Raw genomic sequence first — 12230 nt, 5'->3', positions numbered from 1 at the left:
ATTCCTCGTCAGATGGATCACCATCTGCATTCGTACGCACTCCGTTCAACCCACCACTACAAGCACAGGAGGTGCGAGAGAATGAGGGAAAAAAATGCTTCTGCTTTAACATCCTGTTGGTTAGCGAAGGTTAATTAATTCTCAATCATGAGCCATACATACTTTCATTTTCCCTACCAAGACGAAGGGTTTGGAAGGACTTCAGGTTTTTAGGGTGACTATCATTTGTATCTAAGTGTCTAGAGTGTCCCCTGCATCTTGCCCAGAATAGCTGGGATAAACTACAGCCCAAAGTAACCTTGTAGAGTACTGGTGCTCTGGTAATTTGGTCTGGCCACTGACCATTAACAAATAAACAATTAATGTGAAATCAAAAAGAAGATAAGTCAGTTTAGATAATGCAACATTGCACTCTCATTGGAAGGGAAGTTACCACGGAAAACTGACAGTTTAACAACAAATGGACTGAAAAATATAAGACGTTTTCAAGGCGTTACATATGCATTTTGAGTCATGATGTCTGTACCATAAACAAGGAGTCCCGTATTATTCCAATACAAAAGGATTTCTAATATAGTGCATCTTTAATCTGTTCGCCTAAAATTCAACAACAAATAGTAGTGGAGGGATGGACAGGCCCACAGGCTGGACAACTATCTGGAAATCTCGCTCTTAAGAATGTTTTGTTAAATACTGTAGCTATTGTAGCAAGAATAAGATGAATAAAAATGAATGAATGTTCACAAACAAGATAGGTTCATGATCACATTATGAGATCAATCGTAATCAATCCAGACCCCCAAAATGTGGCTATAAAACCAAGAAAGAAAAAAAAAACATGATCATTTCTGCTGGTCGGTTGGTTTCCTCTCTATGGTAAAATGCATTCTTATTTATGTTGACAGCTCCTTACCTGCTTGTCCTGTGGCGATGCTCACGGCCGCGAACAGCCTCTGCGTCCGGCTGAGGTCCGACACGCCATTAATCGCCTCCACCTCGATGGTGTAGTTGGCGTGTGCAAAGAGGTCCAGAATGCTGACGTAGGTGTCAACTAATCCAGACTCCGCCGGAGAGTATCCCACATTGGGCCCACAAGGAACACATTCCTCGGGCTCCCAGCTGCAGCGCCGGCATATAACCCTGTAGGTGACATCGTTGCGTCCGCCGGTGTCAGCCGGTGGGCTCCACTCCAAGCTCACAGTGGTCTGGTTGATGTTGTAGACCAGGTTCTGTGGTGCGGAGGGAGGTCCTGTCAAAGGTAGACAAGGAGAAAGCCATTATATCACTGTCGGCAGATTGAAGGACAGTCAGGGCTATGACTGAATCTGCTGCCGTGAGTGGGAAAGAGAGCAAAGGGTGGAAATGTCACTCTGCCCTCCAGCCAAACACACGCTCGCTTACAATGAATCCAGGTCAGTCAATAAAGGAGCTGAACATGTTAACTTGACAACCACTTAACAACTAACCTGGTGTCAACAAGAAGTAAAGGTAAGAGAAAAAAGCTACTTCAACAAATAATACGTGTCAAGTCTGCAGGGAGGCTTTTGAGTGGCTATATTTATAGATTTTATAATTCAAAGTTCATCCTTTCTGTGTTATTTATTTAGTACCTATTCACACAAGAGATAATTATTTATAAAATCACATTTATAGGAAAAAAGGTTTTACCTTTTATTATCTGCCACTTACTGTGTCACAGATCACACAGAGACAAACAACCATTTACACATATGCTTACACTTGCAACAAAAAAAAATCAACGACACAATATCTGTTTGTTTTTTGTAATGTTGGAGGATTCTGAAGTGCCCGGGGTAAAGCCCACACAAGCACGGGGAGAACATACCACATCTAAAGAAAGGACACAGGTTGCCTCGAGCTGGAAGTAAACCCACAACCATCTTGTTGCAAGCCCATGTAACCTTTACACCACCGATACTTTCCAAAGGATTTCCTTTAAACTGCTTATTAGTTGTCTGTTGAGGCATTAGATATATGTTGTAAAATCCTTTGTAAAGTAAACAACCATTCTAAGGAAACAAAACAATCCTGGACCCTGAACTTTGAAATCCATGTGTGAAAAATATAAGACAATATTCTAAAACTATTATAGACTAATGCATTTCTTAGCCTTTCAGTTACACGTCTAAGCCCCAAAAAACAGAGTATTCAGTCGATGCTATTGATTATGACTTAGTCAAGCCGACGTTTGGACTGTCAAATATCAAAAGGCTCAGCACACACTTCAATGTGTCATTATTACCAGCTAATTAAGTAACAAAAGAGAATTTGCATCTGTTAAAGACACCTGTGAAGTGATTCACTGACGGACTCGACACCTGAGAGAATAAACATATAATTGCTGCTTTGCTGGAATCGACAGCTGCACAGACTAAATTGTTGTATCTTTTTTTTTTATTATTATTCTTTGTGATACCCCTCAAAACACATGTAGGGAATGTTATAATCATAATTTATTTGACAATTTAGAACAATTTCCATTTTAGTGTTTGACATATAAAAAAAAGAAGATTGTGATGTGTCTCATTACATTTGACTAGGCTCCTCAATAGGTAAATCTTGATCTAGTAGATTTCAAGGAAATGAGAATTAGATTTGAAATAAATAATAAAAATCCACAATTGTGTATCAAAGAAAAAACTCTTGTGGTTTTTACTTTGGGTGGGGGATGTTTTGCATTTTTTTTAAAATCCCATATTCAGTAATTCCCTGTAAAATAGCTTTAAGATTCAAAGTTGTATTCAAGAATCCTCCATTTTAAAAACCTTTCTTTGTCTCAATAAAGAGCCTGAACTAATCATTACCTTGAGAAAATATTTTGGCGAACTTCTTCATAAGGACTATCAAGGAACAAATCCGAGTAACATTGACTCCTAGATCTCTGGACTGAAGGTTCTGCTGCATTTGAACACCTTTTCTCCCCCAAAAATCAAACATTTTCCAAAGAAATTGTATAAAAGAGGGAATTGCACTAGCCAGATCAGTCACTCCGGAGTTCTGGCACAGGTATAAAAGAGAGAGAACATTAGAGCAGTTCTGAAAAAAGTTTGGTCGTCAAGGGGGTGCAGAGACGATGAGATAGGGTGGATAACCTTCCAAAACTGTCTATTCTTTTGTTCTGCTCGACTCGATATTTTCTTTTTTTGCAACAGAACCTGATAGCAGCTTAATGAAGCTAGAGGCAGGAACACAGTGTACTATTTCACTTGCAAAGCACCTTTCGAAAAACATTTACCAAAGCGCTGCATTTCTAAATAAAATTAAAAAAACACTGACTAACAAATTTAAAATCTGCAATATCCAATCTGGATTTGGAGTGGAGTAAATGGTTATAGTAACTTGGGTGGTCACGATACTAACATTTTTAAGATTATTCAATAATCAGTACCATTTTTGATACCAAAATTTTAAAGAAATAAGAGATATATCAGGTCTCTAAAACTACAACGACATTCATCTGCATTTAGGACATGGATTCATCCAAAGGAAGCAAAACAAATTCAAATCAAAACAGATTTAAATGATGAGTGAATGGGTTCAAATGACAGTGTCTGCGTCTGATACGACACATCAAGTCTCTCGCTGCCATCGTGTCTCTTTAGCTGATTGTGAGCAAAGTGAAGTGAAGCTCCGGTGGCCTTTCTTTCACCTGCAGCACAGATTTGCAGTGAACCGTCTGTCCTCCATGTCTGCTTATTCTTCTTGCTCAAGGGCTTGTACTGCTCCCACTTTTCTTTCTCTCCCCTCACTCTATCTTATCTTTTCATGTCCTCCCTCCTCAACCCACCTCCCAGTCAAGTTTCATTTCACGAATTAGTCTGCCAAAGACCCCGCAGCACTGAACCTCTCAATCATTTGCTGGTCTCCACCACCACCACCATCACCACCACCAAACCTCTGAGCCAGCCCTGTGTGTGAGGGAGTCGATGACTCCGCATAGTACCAAGTGTTATCTACGAGAAGACATGTGGGCGGAACTCCAGTAAGAAATAAGGATCGTTGTGAATTTGGCGAGGAGAAAAACCCGTAGGGCTGCTAAGAAACGAACCGAATGATGGAGCACGTTACGACTCTAAATAGCAACTGATGCTTTTGGGTCAAGTTTCAAAGCTGGTTTTGCGTGCAGGATTTTACACCGCACTAAATCCGAGCTCACGAGGGGAAGAAATCTACCGCTTATCAGCCTTAGAGGGGTTCTAGGGAATGCCTTAACCCCACACAGCCCATTAGCAGGCTCGGCACTAATTGGAGACCTGTGTGCCAGCAGGGCAGCAGGGGTGAGAGATATTGAAAATGCCCATGAGGTAATCCTTGCACTACAAATATGTTCTGTGACCAGCTGACCTGATCTCTAATGACAGAGGCCGCCGCCAAAAGAACATTAGAAGGCCCTGCTGCCATAGCAGGGCAGCAGAGTACGATGGTAGTCCGGCTGATTCCAATAATCACATCAGGTTATGCTCTTTTGGAAGAGCTACAGATGAACTTCTGCAAAATCAGGGTTGTTAAGCTCAATTACCCAACGGGCCAAAACCTTTTAGCAGCCTAAGTAAGAAGCCCAAAAAATATATATTAACCAAACAGGATTTAGGAGTTTTGCTATCATTTTCATTATTTAGATCTCTTATTTATTTATACATTATTCTTTAAATTGTATTGTATTGTTAACATCCATCATCTACGCCCCTTATTTTTAACAGTGGCATCTTTAAAGTTTATTAACATGACCATTGATCAACATTGAATTTCAGCAAACCAGAGTTTGAGATCTAAAACATGTTTCTATTCATAGTCCGTCCGATAAAGTGCCTGCGAGTCTATAGGTTATTCATGATAATTACATGGTCAATATATCTATTACTTGAGAAATAGCTTTTTCACCCGATATTCATTATTTCTAACCATGTTTGTCAATGCCGGCGACAAACTCATTAGAGCTCACAACGACATTCACACACATTTAGTCGGATTTGACAATTTGACGGGTCTGTTTGTAGTTACTTAATGTGGCTTTCCCGACTGGAATGTTGTGACCAAAACCAGAACACAAACAAGTACAAATAAAGAACAGAGATTCGGTGAAGACAAAATGTCTTTGTTCCAAGTTCACAAATATCTTGGAATGAGCGAGCCAGAGTTTGTTTTTCCCTGTATTAAAGAGGTAATTTGGGTTTCAGATTGGTCCAGTGAAACTACTCTTTGTCCTCTCTCTATCTCTGCTGCTAACAGATCGCTTACTGAGCAACTCTCTGCGGGACTGACCATCTGATCAACATCAACTTGTTGAGGTGGCACATTCTTAGAGAGAGGGCCTGACATTACTGGTCTGCTTGCACCAGCAACAGAACTAACAGCTGTCACATGATTGATGACTCATCAACTTGAAACACTTTGAAAAACAAGGTAAGGTTCACATTTGACTGCTTGCATTCAGTTTCAAAAGTCAAAATTAACAAACAACTACTACAGATCTCGCCCCTTTTGAATTTCAAATACTGACAGATACTATATAGAAATTGTAAATGGGTGGGGTTATTTTAAAAGAAACATTTCATTTTTTTGAAATAAATCATAAATAAAACCAAATACTTTTTGGGGCAAAGTTGCTTTGCTTAACCGCCCACACTATTTTACATTAAAATTCAAAGATTGTGTTATTAAAATAGCCATTCTTTCACAAAATGTAAAGATACATACCACTCTTCAGTAGAAACTTTGACTATCTTTTTTATAAAGGGTATTGTCTAAAATGAATTGATTCTGGATTTCAAATAAATTAAGTCCATAAGATATACTACTAGTGGAGCCAAACATCATTATAAAATGGTGCCTCAAAAATGCATTACAATGCCTTATGTTTATACTGAATTTCCCACCAGATAATCATACAAAATAAGAAATAAAACATTAAATGTAAACTTTAACAATATTTATGAATGAACTGACTTTAAATTATTTAGGAGATAAATGTTTCCTTTTTGTATTTAAGAATAAAAAAAGGTCAGATTAAAGTCTTAAATCCGCTTTTGTGTTCTTATGATACATCAAAATCTTGTTTTGTCATTATTTAAAATATTAACACATTTCAATTACATTTCAACATGGCAACCATTTACGAAACTACTTGTTGAAACATTGGTCCCAGCTAGCTGGGATAAATCATGGAACATAGAGGGAGTCAATGGCCGTGCAATAAAAAACTCATTAGTGAGAGAGAAGTTTTTTCCGACAATTTAAACACATATACACCCAAGAGGTGATCAAGCAAGGGCCCCGGGGTTAATTAATATTAATAAGAGTTGTGTGGGAGGCATTCTTTTTATAATCACTGAATTATTACATGGTGAAGGTGACTAGCTCTACAAGAGCAGCCAAAGGACACAAAACTTTGTTCTAACCAGTCAACTGTACGGCTACAGAAGTCTACAGTGAAGGTGGGTGGAGTGAAGAAGCTTCAAGAACCAACAGCCAACACTCACAAAATCTGGATAACAGCCAGTGATAGATATTCTTTATTTTTCTTCAAGATGTGTACTTTACATGCTGGGACTAGCATCAGCACTTACAAGATTACACTGGTAACACTGCACCTGGCAATTCATAATGTTACAGAGGAGTGGAACAAAAGGGTTCGATACTGGCCAGCGTAATACTAAAGGACAGTTGGTTTTCGGTTTTGTAATTAATTTTACATGCTTCTACAGGCCAGTGTGCGTGTGTGTGCCTCCAGGTAATGTCAATATATCATATCACTTTCTTGTAACAGTATACAAGTCAAAGAGCAGCCATCGTCGGTTGCGAGACACACTTATCACCTGAAAAGTTGCTTACTTACGAGTTTGGCTTTTTCAACAACAACAAAAAAGCTCGTATAAACCCGCCCTCTACCGCTCTATAAACATCTCTGTTGCTACTCATTTCAATGAACACATCTGGCAACACTGAGTGCATCTCACAATTACAGAAGCTAGAGAAAAGATAACCAAGACATGTGTGGGGGAGACAAAAGTTTGAAGAAGCACCTGCTTTGTTAAAATGTCCTGTATCGGTGAGCTTTAGTTTCACTTTTGAATACAACTACGAGTATGTTTAAACTGTTGACAAACAACTTACTGTCGGTCAACTCTTCTTGATGCGTCTCCCATACATAAAAGGAAACATAAGAAAGATTAGCGAGGATTTACACTGTAAGTATCCTGACATAATGCTTACTAAAGATGGTTGAAAAGTTAAAAGCATAATGTATCTTAGCGTTAGGGAATGAGAGGCAATTAAAGATTTGATTGTTGTGTTCTTAATGCAGGAAACAACAATTTACACCGTGGCACAAAAGGTTGTTACTACCTGTACCATTGCAACACCTCAGCTTGATGAGTAGGTTTTAACTCAAAGTCTTTTTGAAAAACAACCTATAAATGTCAAATTGGTCACAACGTACATTCAAACAACAGTTACAGAATGTAAATTAGTCAACTTTAAATAGATTTTGTGGAAAAAAAAAGATTTTAAGTATAATAACCCCCCAATTACCTCGCACCTACGACGCAACACTTCTCATCTCAAACACTTCTTGAAGTTTTATGTTCTGTGTTTCGACAATTTTCTAGCATAACCAGCCCTCACTTCCCACATGCATTAACAAGTCTTAACCACATCTTTCCTCAGTTCGTTGCTTCCCCTCCTTTAGGGCATTCTTGTTACTATACACAGATTTCCTCACCACAAGGTCATCTGACAAGAGTTAGAGGTCAAAGAGTTTCAACTGTGTGATTGTTATTGAGGCATTTACTTGAAGAGTTACGGTTTCAATTTATGTATATATTTATGAGTTGTTTTTTTGTTTTTTCTCTTGTAGAAGCAGTTATCAAAAAAGTGATAGAAAAACATGTTGCTGAACAACACAGCGGGAAATGATATGTTGCCTCACATGCAGCTGTGACGACTCTCATGAATGACAAAAACACACATTTTATATTTGATACCAAATTTGCATGTTTTAATACAAACTCAGATCCATCTAACCTTCGCTTTGATTCGTGGAATGAATGCATGGAGGCAAATGTGGGGCTGTGAAAATCTTCAATTTGCATAAATATGTAAGTGGCAATCCCTCTTTGTCACACTTACATGTACACACACACACACACACACACACACACACACATTAAACGCACAGAGACAGACGGATCTGATTCATCTCTGGCCTAGTTGTGGCTTTCAGGGAGAGCATTCACAGGACTCAGGAAGCAGCATTCCCAGCCAAGTGTGCGCGCATTTGTTTTGTTTTTAATCAGAATGTGGTTCAGAGTACTGCCGTCTGGAATGTCCGTGCATGTCAGCGGGAGAAGTGGAGATAAGGTGTGGAGATTAAGTTTTGTGCTGCTGTTTACATCCAAAGATAAAAACTTGTGGCACTAATACTATCGCTGCAGGGAGTACGACTCCCTCCTGACAGCGTGGATGTTTGAAGAACGATTGAGCAGGAGCCACTTCAAGATGGTCTAAATAAAGCAGGAATGGTTGCCACACAGGCACTGCTTGCCTTTACCACAACCCTTCTGACAGGAAATTGCTATTCAAATCATTAGCAATCATCTCCGACAGAAAACAGGCATGCATGAGCGCAAACATAATGACACTTTGGGAAGTAACTAAACTGCTGTTGGTCACATCTGGAGCTAACATCAGGAAGCGAATAAGAAATCTGTTTAATTTAACTCGGCTGTCGTGTTTACTTAGCAATGCCTCGGCAGACTTACTGGTGCAGGCCACTGAGGGAGGATCTGAGGCGGCCCGGTAGTAGCCGTCCTCGCAATCACAGCGCCAGGAACCCTCGCGGTCGTTGAAGCTGTGGGTCGGGCAGCGAGAGCACTGGAGGTCCTGGGAGGAAGACTTGTAAAAGCCACGGCTGCACGCTGTGGAGGAAGAGCAGAGGGAGAAGAGGTTGAGGGAAGTAAACAAGATACAGGCCTCTGACCGGCATCATCGCAGGTCAACGGCTCTATCTGATTCTCATCTCTCACAGGTGAGAGTATTGACAACATTTTATTCACAGGAAAACACTTAAGAGTGCGAAGAAAATGAATATATTTTTAATATTTAAAGTAAGGTTAGGCAAAGGGCTTTATTGGTTACCGAGGGTAAATCTGGTTGCAGGTAAACATCAAACTTACAGACAGCATTAGAAAACATTGACAGTTCAAACACACAACAGTGTTAAAGAGCACTCTAAATAGATACAAATCAATAAAGATAAAAAAAAGCTGTTGATTTATTTATTTTTTGCACTCCATAGTTTAAAATAGGATAAGCTTGTCTTGGAGTTCTTCATGGTCTTAATGGTTGACGATTAAAACTAACCACCTTTTGGTAGTACATGTAGGCGTTTGGAACCTACAGCCTGGAAGGTCTGTGAAATGAGCAAGTAAGTACCATGTTTTTTTGATGTGTGATCTGCATTCTTAAGGGCTTGAATCTTGTCAGAATACATTGTCTCTTGGGACATACTTAAACGGACATAGAAACTATTGTTGCCCTGTAGTTTGCCTATATGGAAACCCTCGACTCCACATTGTCTGGCCACTAACCGGTACAGGAAAGTATTTTTTGAGCCAGCTCATGTCAAAAGCTTTTTTTTTTTTGATAAATGGTGTTTTTCTAGCATTTTTCTTGGGGTTACTTTTGTGGGCCTGGGTACACATCCCATCTGAGATGAAGCGAGAGAACTTATGAAGCCATCAATCAGTCATGTTGTTCAATAATCTGGCACTATAGTCGGCTAAAAAAAAGGATTAAACACTCCTGCTACTGCAGATGACCATTCAGAGATACTTCTGTATTTTATGTTGTGTCTTTTTTCTCCTATTTCTCAATTTCTCTCTTGGGTCCTCCAAGATGTTTCTCTCCGACCTGGTTAATTTGAAAGCGCCTGTTTAACCGCGTAAACCATGAACTGATGATCTCATTAAGCAGCAGATGAAGTCTCAGGGTAATATCAGCCAACAGCAAACATCATCCCAGGGACCTGAACACGTTTTCATCAGAAGAACGGCGTGGAAGAACAAATCACTTTGCTCGCAAATCTCTCGGGCCATGATTTGATAAAGCTAGCGCTTCAAGTACCATCAAGCAGGTTGTGACAATCTCATGTTGTACTCTAGCAGCCTGCTGTTTTACTGAAGTTTAATCAACCAAATAGTGATGGGAGTGTCTTTATAGCAGACTATAAAACGCTCTTATCACTTTACACTGGTTAGAGAGGCTACATGTTTGCATAGTATGTAAACACTGCATGGCAGTATGAGTATGAGGCAGTATGAGTGTTTGCAATGTTACCAAATATAGAATTGAAAAACACATTTTTCATACACACTCTGTAAGTTTACACTTGAAACTTGAAAGAAATTTGCTCTTAAGAATGAGTTATTTCTTTATAATTGGAGGAGTTTTTTCAGTAAAGAAATTGTGACTGACTTTTTGTAAAACCTAAATTGATTATTGTAACCTATAGTGATTTGGGAACATCTTAAATGTCTTTGCCTGGTATTTGTCAAGCACTCTGCTAAATGTAAACACACCCTCTTTTGAGATGAATTGAGTTAAAACAGATCTGAGGCCGAGGACCAACCATACCCCTAAAACGATATTCTCTCACACACACACGTCCCTAGACTCATTGCCAGAAGGTAGTAGAAATTAGCAGCGATGTGTTCAGACAATAGAGAGCTTAAAAGATCTCAATAGTGGTCCAAAATGTATTGTCAAATATAATGAAAGGTAGTTTGATGTCCCATTAGTGAAGAGCTACTTTTTTAATATGTAAGGGAAATATTACATATTGCAGCTACATCATTTTGTGGCAGGTTCTTTTTATTTTATTTTTGAAAATGTGTTGAATTTAAAAAGGTTTTAGTTTTTATTTTGGAAAAGAAGTAAATCAGTAAAACTCAAAAGCAACATATATGGTAAGTTTTTGTGTTGGCAACAGCAGATGCATTTCCCCATAAAAACAGCATCAACCATAACACAGTTCTGAACGCATTCATCCAAAGCAGGTTTTGCTGAGAGAGAAGAAAACTGTTTTGTGCAGCTGCACAAATGACCATGATGCGCATCTTCATTGAAATCCTTGATCAAAGGTAAAATACGATCCGGGTTGTCTATTCTCTCTTCTGGGAATTTACACTTAGACTGTGATCATGGGAGACATGATGAATGTTGACACAGATGTGAAGAGGCTCTGTGATACGCATGACTTTTTCCCCTGCTTTTGCTCTTGGTGCTTGTCAGACCAAACAAGCCGCCGCATACATTATGATCAACGCCAGATTCCTTATCTGTGTGGGTTCTCTAAAAAATAAAGACAAACTTAAGAGTATCAATATGTGTGTATCCTAGATAACAGATTGATAAGAACCTTTGAATAGTAAAACACAAAAATAAAATGTTGGCTTTGTGGAACTACTGGATACTTCAACAATATGAATTGGATTGAAAGGAATGTGTTATAAAAATAGACTCAAATGTTTAATTAAATAATTTGTAAAATATCAGTTATATTTACTAAAATGAGAGGTAAATAATCATAGATAACTAACTTTTTTAAATGTCTGACTTTTAGCTGGACCAGACTATAAGAATCTAAACGGGACTAATACTAATAAAAAACTAAAATGAGAGTTTCATGCAAAGACTGACATTAAATCAAAAAATGAAAAACAAAAACAACATTAACCGGAACAACCTTAAATACTAAAAAATGACTCACTGTTGAAAATACATTATTAACCTGCACAAGAACTGAACATAATAATTTTCCTGGCAGATTACCACTGTCAAAAAATAAATGCATTTTTTTTCTTATTATTTGATCCAAATTACTTTTTTCCTTGCCATAAAATTACCATTCTGCAGGTTCAGTCACATAAGGTTGGCTTATGAGGCAACAGTCAATTCCCACACATATTCAGTGAAGGAAAACATATGATACCATTCAAATGAAGCAGGATTTCATCTTGATACTGCATTGAGACAGCAGCCAACCTCTGGGGCCTCAATAACAACACATCATAACTCTAATAATTAAAAACAGGCTCTTGATCTAGTCCAGAATGTGAAGCAATCCGGATGTTTTCATCAAAAATAACCAGCGGCTGACACTATGTTTATTAGCATGTTCGACCCACTTTGGCATCCAGAGGTGTTTGCAG

The 12230-nt window shown here is 38.6% G+C and overlaps 1 protein-coding gene across 4 annotated transcripts in view; it reads right to left on the bottom strand.

Moving 5' to 3' along the window:
* Positions 1 to 12230, bottom strand: part of epha7 (eph receptor A7) — a 68289-nt gene that overhangs the window by 39505 nt on the left and 16554 nt on the right. For all 4 annotated transcript variants that reach the window (XM_087778926.1, XM_087778927.1, XM_087778928.1 and 1 more), the window contains exons 4-5: positions 8781 to 8936; positions 914 to 1249 (exon numbers count right to left, since the gene is read on the bottom strand). In XM_087778926.1, coding sequence (XP_087635052.1) covers positions 914 to 1249; positions 8781 to 8936 — 492 coding nt within the window. The remainder of the gene's footprint in view (positions 1 to 913; positions 1250 to 8780; positions 8937 to 12230) is intronic.

This window comes from Callionymus lyra, chromosome 17 (assembly GCF_982586985.1).
Source record: "Callionymus lyra chromosome 17, fCalLyr1.hap1.1, whole genome shotgun sequence".
Classification (NCBI taxonomy): domain Eukaryota; kingdom Metazoa; phylum Chordata; class Actinopteri; order Syngnathiformes; family Callionymidae; genus Callionymus; species Callionymus lyra.
Note: the sequence above shows the minus strand (reverse complement) of the source record. Positions and strands in the feature narration are given on the sequence as shown.